The 19205-nt window shown below is 44.3% G+C and overlaps 1 protein-coding gene across 1 annotated transcript in view; it reads right to left on the bottom strand.

Moving 5' to 3' along the window:
• The window catches only part of MED13L (mediator complex subunit 13L), a 92897-nt gene that overhangs the window by 49131 nt on the left and 24561 nt on the right, over nucleotides 1-19205 (bottom strand). Inside the window, 1 exon segment of the mRNA XM_029963293.1 lies at nucleotides 1271-1416. Coding sequence (XP_029819153.1) covers nucleotides 1271-1416 — 146 coding nt within the window.

The raw sequence follows: 19205 nt of genomic DNA on the forward strand, positions 1-19205 counted from the left end.
GCCCCATCCAGCTGGGAACAGCTCTGGGGGGGACCTGCACCCCTGCACAGCCCCATCCAGCTGGGAACACAGCTCTGCTCCAGCTCTGCTCCCCCCTCTGCCCGGGCAGGGAAGGATCTGGCTCCAGGGGCAGCTGCTGCAAACCCAGTCAGGGTGTGAACCTAAACCTGCACTGGTCCTGCACGGCTCCTGCTCAGCTAAGAAGGGACCTTTCTGCAGTTTAGGCCAATAACAATTTCCACAGTCAATGAATTTCCACTAATTTCAGGGCAGTGAAGCAGCACTATGGCAAAGGGATGAGGGTGCATCCTTTGCTATCCCAAGGAAGGACAGAGGACAGGACCACGAGGCTTCTTACACAACCCCAGACACGAAGAAGATGCAGTCACAACAAATAAGGAAAACGAGCTGTTGAACAGCAGGGATTTCCATGCCCACTCAGTTTTGCTTTTAGCCATATTTGATTTGAGAGAGCCGTGAATTTTGCTGGCTGGAACAAAATCTTCTGTGATTTAAGTGCCTGAGCCTTTGTCAAAGCTTTACATTTAGAAACAAAATGTTTTTCAATAAAGCTTCTATAAATTAACATCTCTATAAATGATCATTTTATATGTCTCTGGGTGCGGGTTTTTTTTTTACTGTATGTTGAACTTTATAAAGATTTCGTCTTTATTTGCTTTGAAATTACGATTTCAGACTGTAGCAAAGACAGCCTAACTCAATGACTCAAAATCCTGAAGGGCTTGGGGTTTTTTTTTAATGTAGAGCAACACAGCAAAACTGCATCACGAATTTAACAAGCCATTAACTGAATCCTGTAAAATTCTAATTTCTTACGCTGGCAAGTAAACAGTCACGGATACTTCAAGTTTTTCATTGTTCCTGATACTTTTTCACGCCCTTTTTTAAAAACAGGTTAGTAAATAGTTGACTGTCTGAATGGAAAGCACTCCTAAGTCAGATAAGCTCAGTATTTGTAGTCACGTGGCACTGAAGCTTCAGATTTGAGCCCAGACATAAAATCAAATCAGTGCACTCACTTCCTTAAACAGTAAGAATTTTTAAACAAAATATTATTCATTTCTTTGCTTTCCTTGCTATAAGAATGTACCTTTAAAACCAGTGTTAACAGGTAGAAACTGCTGGAGGATTCCCACACCGTTGGCTGGCTACGGCATTGAATCCTCACAACCTTTTTCCTTGCATCCCCAACTTCCTGAGCAGAACCTGACCCCCGAATTCCAGAGGGCTCCAGGGCCAGCTGCCATACCTTGGAAGGGCGAGGGGGAGGACTGTGCCATCTGGATGTGCTCCTCAGTGATCAGGTAGATGGGCTGGTGCTGAGCGATCTCCACGCTCGTGCACACGTTGCTTTCCCCGTGCAGGAAGAAGGTGAAGGCACAGGACAAGTGTTCACTGCAAGAGAAACGGCTTCATTAGCGTGGAAAGGAACTCTGAGCAGGCTGTGACTCCAAACACACCCCCTCCTGTCCTCAGGCTCACTGCTGATTGATAGTCAGACCTGACAGAAGGATCTGTCACTGCACAAATCACTGACAGTGTTGGCAGCTGCTGCAGAGACGGGTCTTCCTACTGGTTTAAAATGATAAGTTCATTACAGACAAACGGGATTTGAACCAGGAGTCAAGCACTAAAAATAAGGGTCTTCAGAAAGTCCTCTAAGTTCTATTCGAGTTCTATTCGAGTTCTATTCGAGTTCTATTCGAGTTCTATTCGAGTTCTATTCGAGTTCTAATTCAGGTTCTATTCCAGTTTATTCCAGTTCTAATTCAAGTTCCATTCAAGTTCCATTCCAGTTCTAATTCAAGTTCTAATTCAAGTTCTATTCCAGTTCTAATTCAGGTTCTATTCCAGTTTATTCCAGTTCTAATTCAAGTTCCATTCAAGTTCCATTCCAGTTCTAATTCAAGTTCTAATTCCAGTTCTACTCCAGTTCTAATTCAGGTTCTATTTGAATTCTATCCAAGGGAATAAAAAAGGGAACCTGAAAGGCCTAATACCTCATGAGAATCTCCATTAAGGAACATAAAAGCACATGACTGTTATGAAATGTTGACAATGGGCTAAGGTGAACCAAGGATTGGCCACAGATCATCCAGTTTAATGTGAAATGAGTGCTGTTGAAAATGTTCTCACTTCATTCTGCCCATGGAACAGCCTCCCATCACAGCAAACCATTTGCTTCAACACTCCTTGCCAGAAAGCCACGGGAAAAAAAAAGAAAACAAAGCACATTTTGTGCCTTTTCTCATCATTTTAAGGGAGTGGAAATGCTCAGAGCTGCAGTGGGAAGCATGCAGCAATGTTCCTGTCCAGTTCAATAGCTGGGCACAGTTTGAGGGCTGTTGGCTTTGGCTCTGGGCCATCCTTGGTGGGACCTGGGTTTTAGAGACAGCTCTCACTCCCTTCAGCTCTAACCATCTAACAGCCTGTCCTCGCTCCTCTGTGAGCCTCAAATCCTACCACCAAAAAAGGCACCTGGAGAGAAAAGGTGACTTAAGTGACAGGTGACAACTGCACGTCCTTGGTGCTGCCATCCCGGATTCTGAAGTACTTCAGAGCAATAATTTAATTCCATGAAATAAAAGGTTTCCTTAGATTTTGATTTTCATGAGGGAAAGAAGTTACACCACCCACAGTGTTGAAGAAGTAAACAGATTATTAATTTGCATGAGGAGGGAGGGAGGGAATGGGACATGGGACAAAATGGGGCACAGATTCCAGGTATTTCTATCCAGCTGCCTTGCCCCCAGAGGAAAAACAAACCAATCCATGCAATAAAAACCCCTGAACAATGGATTTCTGCACACACAAGAAATACAAAATTAAAGCAGAGCCCAATTATTTAATCAAAGCCCATTAGTTTCCTTGCACAGGATGAGAGCCTTTAATATAAAAAAAGTCTTAAGAAATAAAAAAAACCATGAGAAATCTGGTCTAAGATCAAGTGGGGATAATTTCTGCACAGAGTCCACAGCAGCAGGTTGGCCTTTCTAAAGCAGAGAGCAAAGCTATTTGTAAAGGAGGTATTTTCAACCCCTGTCTTTAGGATATTACAGAAATCCTCTGGATTCTGCAAGCTTCCTACAGGGTTTGACTGGGGGTCTTGCTTGGCTGATATTGAACTGAAGAGAAAAAATTGCCTTTTGGGACCACATAAGGACCCTTTTGAGTCTCCTGCAAAGTGGTGTGGCAGGAACAGAGCATGTAACATTCACAGCTCCCCATAAACACTGTGAGAATGAGAAATACACACAGGCAGGGGCTGAAAGACAACAGAGTCATGTTTTTGGAGGGAAGGGAATGCATGCCAGGACTTTCAATGGAGAATCATCCAACACCAGAATTAATCACTAAGATCAGAACGTTAGTCTGGGAGTAAAAGTGTATAAAACTAATTGTAGGGAGAAAGGTACACAGGTACAGTATTAGCCCATTTTGCTTTCCTGCAAATAGGCCAGATTAAAGAATAACAGGAATGAATATTCCTGCTGATGCCCAGCAATAAATACCTCACTAGTGAAAGATGGATCATCTCTAGCACTGAATCCAAACTAAATCAGGCTCAGTTCTAGAAAGAGCCCAACAAAACTCCATCACTCCAGTGTTTCTTCTCTTCAGAGCAGAGCTCCTGGAGCTGCTGTCCCTGCTGGCACAACACCCCCTGCCCAGCAGCTCAGACCCTCCAGCTCCAAGCCCTCTGTGTCCTCCCTGGGCTCCCCCACCCGGCTTTGCTGGAGAAGCAGCAGCGACAGCACAGTTCAGCTCCTCTGGTTCCAGTCACTGCCATAAGCTCAGCTCTCAGGACCAAAAATAACAAAGATCAAGGCCTGGGGACTTCCTCCCTTCCTCCCAAGTCCTGGCAGATCCCAAGGAAAACGTTTACTTTGGTACCAAAGCGGAATTTCATTCCAAGGAAGCGCTGTCAGCACACTGCTGATCCCGCTCTGGCATGTGCTCCCAGGCTCTGACATTCCTGCCTGCAGCACAGCTCCCAATTCCTTAAATACCAGGCTGCACAAATCACTCTCACTGCAAATGGGAGCCAGATCTCCCATCAAATCCAAGCAGAGAACCCTCCCCAGGCTCAGAGCAGCCCAGCCTTCCCCGCAGCCTGAGCACAAGGCTTGACCCAGACCCTGCTTTGCTCTGCAGCACATCCAGACACACCTCAGACCTCCAAAATCCCACACACCATCCAGCTCCTCACTGGCACCTTCCAACACCATCAATACCCAGTTTTCCTCCCAGATCCACAATCTTTGCACCAACAAAGGCACCCCAGAAACAGCCAAACAAAATGCAGATCAGACTGGAGCTCCCAAGGACAGCCAGCACCGTGTTCACACTGATTTGGTATTTTACCTTATTTACATTTCTTTCAACCTGATTCAAAAACTGAGGCTGACAGGCTTCTGAGAAGCCTCCCCCACTATCTCTGGAGGTTTTTAGACACACTCATTCCTGTATTCATTCTGATCAGATATTCAAAATATCAGAAACCACCAGCAAGGCACAGGGGATGGCTGCCAAACACTCTGCTCTGCTCCACAAAGCGTTACAACACCTTGACTTGTCAGCTCATACCTGTCCAAGTACAGCCATGAAAAGGTCACTAATTTGGCACAGCTGCACTGTCCATTCCCTCTGCATGTATTAATGACTTACACAAGGAACAAAGACCGCTCACCATCAGGGTTTTGAGTCAGAACTGTGACCCAGAGGAGAGGAAGAAAGGCCAGAAGTGTGAGAAGCAGGTGACCCTGCTGAGCAAGGCCCCAGCCTGACCCAGGGGGGACAACGGGCCATAGATTCCCTAGAAGCAGCTCCAAATCAGAAACCTGGACCAGACTGAACCATCTAATGCATTGGGAAAACAAATGTTGGGGGCAGTGAAATGCAATTATTTATGCCTTGGGTGTGGTATGAAGTGAAAATGCTCAGCCATGTCACCGGGAATTCCTTTGGAAATATATTTCAGCTGGACTAATTCAGTATAAACCCTATTGGGATTAACCCTACCAGGGAGAGTCTGAGGGTTTGAATTTCTTGCTTTCCTTGGCTTTTTTTCAGGCACACAGCCAGTGCCACCACAGACAGATTTTCCATGAGAAAATCTCAACACAAACTTAAGTGAAGCCTGCTCTTCTCGTCCTATTTTATAAAAATCAGAAACATTTCCAAAGACTGCAGATCTGTGACAGTCCTCTGGTCACACTGAGCAGGAGCTGTCTCCTTTTTTACAGGTGTTTTTTCAGAAGCCTTTCCTCTCTTTCCAGGTGCCTGATGGTCAGGATGGTCCATCAGTCAGGATGTCACCTTCCCAAATGGAATGTACACAACATACATGGAATATCTGTTATTTATTAGGGCTGAGGTGTGAAAAATGCTGAGCACTGTGCTCTCCAGCCAGCACAACACCTTGGCATACACTCCCAAGAATATTTCCACTATGGTCACTGAGACTTACATGCTAAAATTAAAATAACTGTTGAAACAGGAGGACAGAAATACAAAGAAATGGCAATGTCACAGAGCCTTTTGCAATAAAAGAAAAGATCTGTGTCCTTCTCCTAAGAATTGCAGGGATTTTTTTTCCCTGTAACACAGAAGAACCTTCAAATAAAGTGTCAAACCTTCAATTTGGCACCTAATCACCTGCAGCTGCCATCAACTGCTTTTCAGCTGTTTCCTCTGGGATCTTCATTACCTTAAATAACTCTGGAGATGCCTAAAAATGCAGCTGAATCCCCCTGTCAATGTGATATTTAGGACTTCTCATAATCTTTCTGAATGTCAATCCCTCGGTTGCTATAAATGACTTGAAGAAAATAACATTACATTAAATTTGCTCATATATAAAAAAATCAGATGAGGATTAGGAAAATCTGACTGTGTTTAACCAGCACAACGTTGGCAGAGAGAGGAGAACATCTGATGCATTCAGGTATTGTTTCCAGTTGTTGGGAGGTTTGTATAAACACCCACTGGAACCTGAGTGTGAATTCAAACTGTAAAGAGATTATTTTTAATCACCTCAATGACAAAAATGCCAACTTAAAATCGAGTTTGGAGTGTAGGTACTGAAGCACACCTGTGTATAAAGCCAAACTGAACCTCACAACAGATTTTAAAACACGTGACAAATGTGGAAATCAATTACCTCAGGAAAATAACAATAAAACCTGCCAGTAACAATTACTTTGGGATTTGGGGAAGAAGAATCTACAAAAAAACCTTAACTGAACATAACCAATTTTTTTTTTCCTTATCAGAGGGACATTTGATAATAGTTTCACTATATGAATTTTATCATTATTATTATTTTAATGACTGGAATCATCTCTGCCAGTCTTGGTTTGTCCCAAACACTGCAACCTCTTTACACACCTGGGAAGTGCAGTGGGAACCTGATGCCAAAGCTGACAGGGAAAATTCCTTGGAAGAACATGGTGAAAGTCTGAGAATCCTGGATTTGTACATATTCATCCTATTTTTAGAACAATTTCAAGATGAGTGTTTTTAAATAATTATTTCTCTACAGAGGAGGTTGATGTCCCTCCCCTGCCTCTGGGCTGCTGGCAGCCTCTTGTTCCTCTCCTTTATTTTATAAGCAATTGTCTATAAAGCCACTAAGTCTGGACAATTAATTATATTTTGTGATCAATAAATTGTATGGCTGCTCTAATTCTCCTCAAAATTAAGGCTGGGATCTGCAAGCCCTCAATTCAAAGTTACCCTAAAATAGCTTTATTAAGCCTGATCTCAGAAAAGAGGCAGCAGCAAGGCACAAGCATCAGGAAAACAGTCACACCAAATCACTTGTTTGATGGGGACTACAAAAAAGAGGGCATGAAAAGGCAGGTTTGGAACATGAGAGTATAACCAAATAATTTCCTTTAAATTTGTCTAAAGCAACAGGACAGGTCCCAGAGGGGTCTGGGCAAGAGATGGCACCACCTGGACACCCCAACACTCAATAACACTCCTGAAGAAAAATGAGCAATCCAGGATGAAAATCACCCCTTCTTAAATCATCTGGAAATAAAAACCCCTCGGTGAAGTTTGAATTTGAACCAGGTCCCACAGTGGGATGGGAAGAAAGGCTTTGCTGTCAGAGAAGTCAGTCAGAAGAGCCTCTGTTGCAGGGCAGAGTGGCCTGAAATCCTGGGCAGTGCACAGTGGGATCCTCCCCAAGTGAGAGCAATGCTGCACTCTCCCCGTGCCCAGAACTCCAGCACATTCCTCCAGGATGGCCCATGGCCCAGTTTGGGAGCTGCAGGGACAGGCAGGCAGCTGTGTGAGCAGGGAGAGCTCCCTCACACACTCCAGGAGAGCAGAGCACCCGAACTGAGAGCGGGCAGCAAATGGAAAAGGCAGGGACACATTCTCTGGCCTTTAGGGGAAATCACACGTTCAAAGGGTTAAAAAACCCCAGCTCCCAAAAAGGAGGCATTTCCACAGTGATTCCCAGGCATTCCCTGGGAAGAGGGCTGGCTGCACTGCTCCCAGGCAGGCAGGAGATCCAGGAGAGACAGCAGAATGAGAGCAGGACCTGGCTGGTGTGACGAGCAGTGCCCACAAATCTGAGAGGCAAGATATTCCTGTGGCATTCCCTGTGACTGTAAGAAACCCATAACAGACCCTCTGCCCACCAGCTGGGATCTGAACCCTGCCCAGCCTGGAATCACAGTGAGTTATCCAGAAGGACAGCTCGGGGAGTTCACAACATACATTCGAGAATCACGGCACAATTGGGAACAGGTTTTGCAGACACCACAACTAAACCAAAAACGAAAGCATTTCCAGACACAGCCAATTCCAGAGTTTTCTGGATGCCAACAGCCTCCCAATAAATGGCAGGCAGCACAAAACCCCCATTCCTGCCCTGGGGTGGAGCCCTCACAGCCAGGGTGTCTCTGCTGCGGCCTCTCACAGCTCCACACTCGGAAATGGGAAACACCAACCTGGAAACTCCTGCTGCTCTGTCACCCCAAACATCAACCCCCGGCCACCAGAGGCTCAGAGCCACCCTGGATGCAGCATCTTCTCTGGGCTGGAGCTGCAGACAGGGCTGGGCACTGCCCTGCCTCCAGCTGGAGCTTGTTCCAGGGCTAAGGAAGAGCTGGGCACTGCCCTGCCTCCAGCTGGACCTTGTTCCAGGGCTGAGGAAGAGCTGGGCACTGCCCTGCCTCCAGCTGGAGCTCAGGATTGTCCCAGGGGTAAGGAAGAGCAGCTGAACCCAGGTGTGGCAATTATTTTGCTCTATCACAGGGCCTGAAACATCTTTTCTTTGTGTTCATGAGCAACAGTGTCACAAGGGACACTGATACTTGGTGACACAAAACCAGCCTGGATTTCTGTCTCATCTCTGCCCCAAGTCACTAATCTTTGTATGGCACAGAGTAAGAACACAGAGGCCAAGTTGCAGATTAAAATCATATTGTTTGGCAATGATTCCTTGTCTCTTTGTTATCTCTTCCTCTCCCCAACCTCAAAGAAATAAAAAGAGAGGAGAACATCAGTTCCCAGAACTACCAGGCCTGTTAATAATTGTATTTATAAATCCTTGTGTTGTCTCACATATCCTATTGGATCTATTTTTTTTTAATGTATGACATGTACATGCAGAAACTTGGTATAAACATGAATTGCCCTCAGTGTTTTGGCAGGGGTGGAGTAGAGCCCCGAGGTCCCAGTTTCCCAGCACAGCAAGCACTCAGATAACATTATCTCAACACTTGCTGTGTTACAGACCTGTTATCTCCACACTCCCTCAGTTGTCACCAGCAGAGCCCCCTGCCAAGGCTAGGACGTGGTTCACCCATGGGATTCTCTCCCTGATCCCATCTCCAACAAGCTCCCATCCTTCCCTCAGCACAAATTTGAGGATGAGCTGCCAGCCCGGAGGGACACTGGGGTTTGTTCTCTGAGTGCAGAGGGAATGTGTTCTGCAGTGACACCCCCCTCCTTCCCACCCTGAAACCCACACCCAGAAAGAAATCCGTGTATTTTTGCAGTACATTAAAGCAGAGTTTAATATTTGGCTTTTATGAATGGGTAATCTGAATTTCTAAGGAGCTCCTCCAGTGTACTGGCACTGTGAGAGTTCCTTCCAGTACAACTGGAGTAGTTTTACTCCTGTGATCCTCAGGTACTTCCCCACAATAGGGGAAAATCTCCCATAGATATTGACAACAAACCCCTTATTTTCTGTATTAGTGTTGCATGGTGAGCATGGAAATTCATTGATTTATTATTAGCTGCACATGTGCATCTAATGTGACTCGTTGAAATATGCTGTTCTGAGCTAAAAGTGCTTCTCATGACTTTTAAGATGAACTGAAGTAATTCCAAAATACACAACACTAAATAACTAAATCAGGCAGGAGGCTGCCATGGCCACTGCATTGTATTTGTTTTCTTTGCTCTTGGTGTCAGTTAATACCAAAGGCAACGTGGAGTAAAAGCAGGAAGGCTGAAAGTGCCTGGATAAAGAACATTTATCAGAACACAATTTAGCAACAGATGGCACAAAGAGTTGGTCAATACATCTGATAATAGAAAAATAAACCAGCTGAAGTCAGGGTATGGCAGTGCAGGTTTGGGGTTCACGTTTCATGCTGAAAATCCAACACATTCAAAATGGCTTTAGATGGTTCCTGCTCCACAAATGGGCCCTGATTTACCTCCTGTGGGATGGCACCTGTGGATCAAACTGCAGGAACCCAACAGCTCTTCTGAATAAAACTTCTCAACATTTAAGACACATCAGGTTGGAAAAAATACCATCTGCAGACGAGCAGATAAACAGAGGTAATTTCCCTCCAGCAGAAATTCAGATCACTTAAAGATCTTATGTGCCAAACTGTAATTTTTTAATAAAATCTGATTTTTACTGAATCTAATCAATACCAGATAAAACTGACCGAGGGGAAAAAAAGGAAAAGGGCTTGTGGAGCTCTGAAATAACATTTCTGCAACGAAATCCCAAGCAGCATTCTCCCCTTGGCAGAGGGATGGGAAATGCTGCAGTCAGCACCGTGCCACAACCTGGAGCTCCAGGCACTAATCATTCCTGAATGCATTTGGGGCTTTAGCATTTGTGCTGCACTCCAGAACAGAGCTGATTTACAACTACAACTATTTTGAATTATTTGAAATGTGGGCACCAAAAAAGTGATTCTGCAAGTTCATTGTATTCATTGGGAATTGCAATTCTTTGTGGTGAGACACTGGATCCTGCCCCGTTCAGAAAGCACAGGAGTTGGTGGGACTGTATTTCCATTGCAGTGCAGGATATAGACTTTAAAACACAATATAAAAGCACACCAAACGAGAAACATGGAGGTGATTAAAGTTATTTGCAGGTTAATGCCAAAACAAACACACATTTTTCACTGGAAATTCCGAGCTTTCTAAGATGTATGTCCTTAAAAATCAGGAACTTGCTTATATTTGTACCAGTATTGCCAGGTATTCTAAAAACAACAGTACCAGCTGGTGACAGCTACAAAATGAATTACAATGAACTAGAAGATTGTAAGAATAGATGCATTATTTCATGCTGAACATGCTCAAAACACCAACACATCAGGGAAAATGGCATATAAAGTTTCCCAAGTCCCTGCTGTTCTCACCCCTCTCTCCATGAGAGGCTTTGAAACGGGTCCTTTGGAAAATCCATCTCCATAACAGGTCTAATACTCCTTAAAAGAGGAATGCAGGCAGATAAGCTCCTGTATTCACTGTGCCACATAACTTACTCATGGCTTATTCACAACACCAACAAGTGACACCTTCAGTTACATGTGGAATCTCCAGAAAAAAAGCTTCTTTTCGTGCTGTTGGTGCCAGCATCTTATTAAACCCCACACGGGCACAAAATCACCTCAGAACTGTCATGAGCAGTTGTGCTCTAAAAACCAGCACAGCAAAAGGATCCTTTTGAACATTAACAGCCCCAAACTCCAGCCCCAGCCTGCCTGGCGCTGGTGGAGCTTCGCCAACCCAACGATGCCATTTTTTAGAGCCTAAGGCATAAACTGACCTTTTCTCAACAGCTCAGCCCTGCCAAGTTTCAACCCTGGGTTTCCTTCCACGTGGGCTTTCCTTGGCAGTTCTGTCAGGGCTAACAGAGCCATCAGCTCCTGGGCCTCACAACATGAGCTGGATTGGAATGACTGGCACAGTTGGAAGGAGCCATCTGTGGGTCACAGCCCCACACGGAGCTGGAGCTTTGCAAAAGGCTTTCCCTTACCCCTCATAAAGATGCTTTCAGGAGTCAGAATATCATCCTGTCCATGAATATTTGTGTCATGTTGCTGTGGAACGGGCAGCTGGTGCACGCTGGGGATGGGTGGGCATTGATTTTATCCAAATTAAGTGAGCACAGTTTTCAGTCTCACCCCATAATTGCACTGGTTGTGTGTTAAAAGTCAGGTTAGTGATGGAATCCTGCTCAGCACACAAACAAAAAGGGTGTTTAACACACGGGGACGTGGGAGTATCAAACCACATCTGCACTGGGAGCTTCATTTCCATACATTAGTAGTACTCCAGGAGTCCCTCAGTGATCACATCAGGCAATTCTTTCTTTTACTGTGTCCTTGTGGCACAGATTCAGTCAGAGCCACAGACAAGTCTGTCACCAGCCTTTGCTCTGGGCTCTACCAGACTCCACCCTGCACATTTCAGAAGAGCGTTAACATGGGACAACACAGCAATTCTTCTACAACAAAATGTCAAAAATTAACTAAATTCTGCCTCGAGTTACACCACAACTAGCTCAGAAAGCTAAAAATTTAACGCATTTGATGATTTGTTTTGCCTCAGAAATGTCTTTCAGCTCCAAAGCCATTTGTTAGAAGTGATTACCCTAAATACCCCTGTAACCTGAGCTAAGCCCTGCTGGGTGCATTTTACAGGGCTACTCTGTGATTATGTCTGCAGTGCCTGAAAGGTCACAGCATTTGTTTCTGTAACACACGTGCTGTTCTGTGTACAAATAACAGCTCTGAGTCCCTCAGACACCAAACATTGCCTCACGTGGGAACCCCGAGCTGAGGCAACCACCACAGTGCTGTGCAAACCAGGCCAGGGAGACCTGAAAATGGAAAATAGGGAACAAAACCAGCTGCCACAACAACCCTGACTACAACAACTACCATAGAGCTCTGTAAACAGGTTAGGGAGAGCTGAAAATGGAAAACAGGAGAAGAAAACCAGCTATCAAGAGCTCTACAACAACCCTGACTACAGCAACTACCACCACAGTGCTCTGCAAACCAGGCCAGGGAGACCTGAAAATGGAAAATAGGAGAAGAAAACCAGCTATCAAGAGCTCTACAACAACCCTGACTACAGCAACTACCACCACAGTGCTGTGCAAACCAGGCTGGGGAGACCTGAAAATTAAAAATAGAAGAAAACCAGCTGTCAAAGGCTCTACAACAACCCTGACTAGAAGGTATAAAGTACAAGGGGAAATAATACATGAACGTGAGGTGATTCTCAGAGTAAAGCAGAGAGGAAGTCACTGCCACTTGCATCACGTGTTTAAATTGGGGAGGGGTTTTGTGCAGCTTTAAAATGAATTGGGCCAAAATCTGCAAAGAGAATTCTACATAAATCCTAAAAACGGGGCCCAAAAATCATGGCAACTGAGATCTCATAAGGGACAAATGTTTCTTGCAATCTGTAATGTAGGTTAATGCACCCTTCACCCCCCTGGAAGCTCGGTGCTATTATCCAAAGCAGCATTATATTAGATTAAGGCCACATAAAACCCACAGCAAACCCAAGGAGAAGAAGGGCCACAGACCCTTTGTTGTCGTTAAATTCAGTGCAGATGAAATTCGATTTATCAGATCCGTTCACAGAGCAAGCACATCGACAGGGGGAACTGTGGTTACTCAGCTTGTTCAACAAGGAAGATCATTATTCTCGAGGTCTAAAAAACTATTAATGCAGTTTTGATTTGTGCTTTCAAGCAGCTGCTTCCCACGGGCTCCTCGTGGGGAAAAGGAGAACCAAACACTTTATTTATCCCGAGTTTTATGTCACAGATTCACACCACCTCGAGGAGAAATTCAGACCCTTCAGGTATTAAGCCCCTGTGCCCATTTTTGGGAGGCAGTTTTTTTGTTTCTCTGGTGAATCCACACCAGCACTGGGAGCTCTGCAGGGAGGGACCAGCCCCGCTCCTGGAACAGGTGAGCTGGGGAACTTCTGACCATCTCCCACCAAAAATCCAGTAATGACAACTGCAAACAGCATTTCCAGGTGCTGGAAGACTCAATTCCCCCCTGTGTTCAAACTCCTCTGCCATCTCTGCAGGGTTACAAACCCATGGGAATAACCCAGTGTTTCCAATTACAGAACAGGAGGAGATATGAACCTTGATGGAGAGCTTTAATATTCTGAGGACTTGCAGCTGAACTCTTAAACGTGGCAGGAGGACAGCACTGCTGCAAAGGGAAAGAAAATAACTGTACCTTGACTGAATTAAAAACAACCAACCAACCAACCAAACATAAAATACCCCCAAACAAGGCAGCAAAGCCAAGCACCTCCATCTCCCTGCATTTCTTTGCACTGTACACCTTGCTCAGGCACCAAGGACTCAGCATCAAATGTCCTTCACACTTCCCTTGAAGAGCTCAGGGTTTAATGAGTGACACAGAACGGAGCCAGATTTCTCAGAGACCTGATCCTCATTCATTTCACAGCCTGGTCTCACAGAAAATTTGCTCTCCTTTGCTGTACAGCCTGTAAAAGAGGCTGCAAAAGCTGTAAACACCTCCTAATACACCCTGAAATTCGTGCTCTAAGCCTGCTGCCAGCTGTCCTTTAGGAGGATGGCTGCACAAAATTATTTCACATGTGTCCATTATGCAGCATGATCACGATTAATGGAATAAATTTTATGATTCAAAACAAATTAAGCAACATGTAGAAAATTCTAAAGCCATGAAAAATGCATTAATTTATTCACTGCCATGCATTTGTGATCTTTCCACTTTCGGAGTGCAGTTTAATTGACTAGTTTAGAGACCAATTAATCCCTTTACATTTAAGTCAATCACTGAATCCTCTCCAAATAATTTAGCTCCTCCAGGCTGCCTCCCATTGGATGTCCCTGGAGAGGGAGTGCAGTGGAAACAGGTGGCACACAAATCACATTTAGGAGAAGGACCTGCATTAGCAGGGATGTGAAGTATTAAAGCTGAAGATGCACAGTTCACTCAGCCATATTCCCTCTCTGTTCTCCAGCACTCCAGCTCCCAACAGTGTCCTGAATGATTTCTTTTGGAAAATGACAACTGCAGGTCCCACATCACCACGTTCCTTTTGGTTAGTTTTTAGCCCTCACCCACCTCTTCTCTCTGCAGCTTTCCCTGTGTCCCCTTCCTCTCCTACCTTCGGGATATGTAAGTTTTACACTCTCATTTCTTAACTGGAAAGCCCAAAACTTCAGGCACTGTAATACCCCCCTTCTAGGATTAGTCTTCTGTAATCAGGACCTCCTTCTTCTTGCCAAGCACAGTGACTAGTTTAACAGATTTAGTCACACTGTATCACTGCACAAAGACCATCATTTCATTTCTTTAGGAGGTACATGAAATAATCTGGTATCAAAACAGGGAGAGGTGGATCCCTCAGCCAAGGAAATCATTACTCAGAGGGGTAACACAGGTATGGGACAAGATCCCAAACCAGTGACCTCCAGCAACACAATCTTAAGATGGGGCAAAAAAATCAACATATTGAGGGGTTTTTGCCTACTAAAACCACTCCCAATATCACAGTATTAGAGCAGGATGGGATGCTTGACTTTCCCACAGAATAACACCTTGAAGGGTATCCCAACTGCTGCAGGATTTCTCTATTTAAACAAGAAGGTAAATCTGAAACGAGCCAAGGAGTTCACCTCTTCTGCAAGCTCTTCTACAGTCAAGCAAAAAGTTTGAAAAGAAAAATTATTTTTTCTCCTGAAACCACACAAGGGTCAAATAAATAGAAATGAAAGGAAAATATTATTGCTGTGCATCAGTCCAAGATTTGTTGTATTTTAAACATTTACACAGACATATTATAAACAAATTATCTGAAAACTAAAGAAAGTATGTTCCAAGAACACAATTCAAGAAAAATCATGAGAAGGGAAAATAATTATTCTCATACCAAAGGCAAGGTTTTGTGGTTTCAGTTCCACCAAGTAATCTTATGATATGACTTATAATATAAATTATTCTCTCCTAGCTTTCTCTTTGAATTAAGAACAAGTTTATGTCTAAAATAAAAAAAAATAAAAAATAAATAATTAAAAAAACCCAACCCAAACACCACATGAAAACATTTCTGCAGTGAGAAGTATTTTACAGAAATGCCTGAAATCCCAATTCTGTGCCTGGGCAGGAATCAAACTCCAGGCAGGGATCTCCTGAGCAGCACCCACCCACCCTGGGCCACCGACTGCAACCTGGCCAGGAGGAAAAGCTGAGCTCCCTGAACTCACTGCCCAAAGGTGAAGCAGCCACACTCAAAATACCCCTGCAGTGTTTAGACTGCACAAGGTTCACAGGACTTTCCTGCCAACCCCTAAAACTTCATTATTTCAAACGGGTCACTGAGACTTGGCAGGATTTTCCTCAAGGTCAGAAACATTCCCTTCGTGCTTTCAATTAAATGCTGCTAAATTTTGAGTGATTTATAAGGTGAAGAAAAAGTAAACAACCACTTCCCAGTTCTGGTTCCTCCTCCCCCTGCCCAGTAACTTGACAGCCTGCCAAAATTTCTGAACATTTAAACTCAAGTGTGTGCTATTGCTGTTCTCATCCTATTCCTGAAGAATCCAGAAAGGGAGAAAACACAGGTGCTACCAGTGAAAAACGTGGGAGAAGGGAAATGAGTGAGACTGAAAGCACAGTGATGTCCCTGAGCACAGCCTGCAGCTTGGGGATCCAAGCTCTTCCTGTCTAGCCTGGAGAAAATGTCTCAGAGCACGACTCAAAAATGGAACCACAAGAAAAGGAGCTGTGCACCCATTTCCTCTGCTCTTGTTTTTCACAGCAGCAACAGTCTCTTCAAACTTCAGTCTCTGTGTTGGTGCATCTTCCCCTCTGTGGGGGGGGGAACCAAACCCCCCCTGACCTCCCTGACCCACGGCCACACGAACAAAGGGCAACTCCACACTCCCATCTCACTCCAGGATTTGAGTCCAACACATAACAGGTAATTGTTTGCCCCAAACCCAGTCGATTTAATAGAACAGCAAACTTCAAAATGGCCAAAACCACAACAAAGAATGGTTAAAAAGTGCTACAAGAGCCACTCTGAAAGGGGGAATTGTTTTCTCAGCGCTGGTTTTCTTTTTAATTATTTCTTAAAGGAATTAATCAGAAGGAGAAGGTTCTCTCAGTGGTCCAGCTGAGAAAAAAAAATTCTGGCTGGATTTGACGTTTTTGGGCAGGTAGAAAATATGAACTGTAAAACAGGCTACCAAGCTGAGGAGACACAGAAAAAAGGACAATATCAAGCTTGTAAAATATACTTCTTTTTAGTGAGGGAAAAATCAAGATACTTATTTTGGATAGTGGGCAGTTTTGTCTGGGGGATTTTGCTGTGTTTGGGGTTTTTTGTGTGTTTTCTTGGTTTGTTTGGTTTTTCTTTGAGAGGGGGGTTGGCTGGGTCACTGTTGGGGAGTTTTTTGAGCCCTTAATTTTTAGTGCAGCCTGGCAGAGCTTTACAGCTTGAAGGCCCAAACCTCTCTTCCTACTTGCCACCTTTATTATTAAACCTGTCAGAACAAACCCAACAGATTCCATGTTTATTAACATTTCTCTGTGCGTGTGACAAACATAGAACTCCCTTGTACAGAAAAGAAAAAGACCAGAAAGAGACCTAATCTTCATTTATATGGTTGAACATGGAGCACAGGCTGGACTTACACTGGGGCAGAGGTCGCAAAATCTTAAATTTATTAAAATAATCCTTTTTGTAATACAAAATCAGAGCATAAGTAGACATTATTGGTCTGAAACACCTTTAATCTTTGGATTAAAATGTGAATTATTGTTGTTATATTTTCATTTCCTGATACAGCAGATTCCCCACTGCCAGAATCCCATACAATTACTGCTTGAGAACCATCTTCCCACGTTCTTTCCCTACTCCCCACCTCAATAATAATGGGTATAAAATAAACTTAGAATGCTGCCTCATCTCATCTTAGAATGCTGCCTTTCTCTCCTCTCCTGGAAAATGGATTTTTCCAGTCTGTCTCCTTTCTTGACCCCAATCTCCTCCATCTCACTGAACCAAGGGCCACCAGAAGCACCTTCATGGATTTCTGTGGCATTTTGTCATTCAAAATCTCCTGTCTCCCATCACAGGATAACACCAGGAATGTAATTCAGGGTAAGTCTGTTTGTTGGGAATGCACTTTCAAAGAACATCACACGGTGTGTCCAAGAGCAGGGAATGTGTCAGGAGCTAGGAAACATCTCCCTGCCTTCCTGCTGAGAGCTCTGCTTGTTAGACACAGCACCGAGACATTTATGTCTTATTTTGTGACTCTCTCCCAGGAACAGACTCCAGAAAGCACCTTCCTCTGTGACAGAGGAGATGAAACAATCCCTCTGGAGTCCCTGCTGGAATTGCCTTTCTGTGCTTCAAACAGCCCTGGGGGAACAGAAAGGGAAACTGCTCTGAAGGAACGTTTCACCCCAGCAAAGCCAGCGTTAGTAAACAGCATCTCCTGTTCCAGGGAAGAAACACAACAAAGGCTCTGCCCTGATGGAAAAAGTGAAACAAGCCCAAGGCTCTGACATCGCTCATTCAGCCCAAACAGACCCTCAGTGACTCAGCAAAACCCCCAAACTGAAGCACGTGTTCTCCTGTTCCTTCTGATCCCCTGTCTCTGCTGCAGCAACAAAACCCCAAAGCAGGAGCAGGAAATCACTCCTTAGACACGTCCATCGAGTGACATTTGTGTGCTTTAACTGCACCAAGGCAAAAAGGAGCACTGGGGCAGGAAATCCTTTAGGATTTGGCAAACACTGTCCACAGGGAGGTGGACAAGCAATAAACAGCTTCACAGGAGACTTTGCTTCACCTTCATCCCCTCCACAGCACTGGCTGCCAACACCCACCAGCTGACAGGCCAAACTGCACTCATGGGCTGTCTGTGCTCCCCAATAAATAAAGATTTGTGCACCCCAATAAATAAATAAAAATATGTTTCTTCATCAGCATTTGTCCAAAGCCAGCAAACCACTAGAACTTTATTCAGTTAAGATTTAATTTAAGCTCAGCAATGATTTGTATTCATAATAAAACTGTATTTGTTAGTCCCACCCCCAGCACAGAACTGTGCACTGCCCCAGTGGAGTGACTCCAGCATCCACTTGGAATTAGAGCAGGAGAACACCAGAATCCCACTCCTACCCATGAAAGGGAAAATGCTGGATATATGAATGGATGAATTCAAAGAATTTCTGCAAAATCAGAGGATTGGCACTTAATGAGAGAAAGGAGAGCCTTGAAGGGCAAGGCTGGATGACAGGAATTGAAAGACTGGAGCAGGGAAAGGAGATGGATTCCTGTTCTCACCTCGTCATTGGAACTCTGGTCATAAACAAGCACTTAGACTTCAGTACACAACTGAACTACATCTACATTTCTCTGTGAAATAAAGCTTATTAAGCAACTTCATAAAGCCCACTGAGAATTCAAAAGGAGAAAAAACCAACCAAGGGGCAGAACAGTCACGATCCTGAGGAAGCAAAAGATCACCCACCACATCCAGGGCCCAAAGGAGCAGAAGCAGCAGGTGAAGTTATTAAATGTTACCCTCCTCCAATCATCAGCAACAGAACTGGAATCATTTAAACTTCCAAAAGAAAGAAAAACCCCATTTCCCACCCCCAACACAACTTACAGCTGCACTAACCAGAGGCAGGAGGGATTTCACACCTTGGTGTTCCTGTGGCCTATAAAGATCCAGGTCTCTACATTATTTCCCCTCTTTAAGACACTTGTTAGTTAAGACATTTTTTATTTAAGACAGGTTTTCAGAGGGGGGAAAAAAAAAAGTTTCCCGAGAGTACAGAATTTTACACAGTCCTTATGCAAAAATTAAGTGTAAAATTATCGTTCATTAATATTAAAACCTAACAAGN

The sequence above is a fragment of the Manacus vitellinus genome, unplaced genomic scaffold, assembly GCF_001715985.3.
Source record: "Manacus vitellinus isolate BGI_N305 unplaced genomic scaffold, ASM171598v3 scaffold_58_pilon, whole genome shotgun sequence".
In the NCBI taxonomy this organism is placed as follows: Eukaryota; Metazoa; Chordata; class Aves; order Passeriformes; family Pipridae; genus Manacus; species Manacus vitellinus.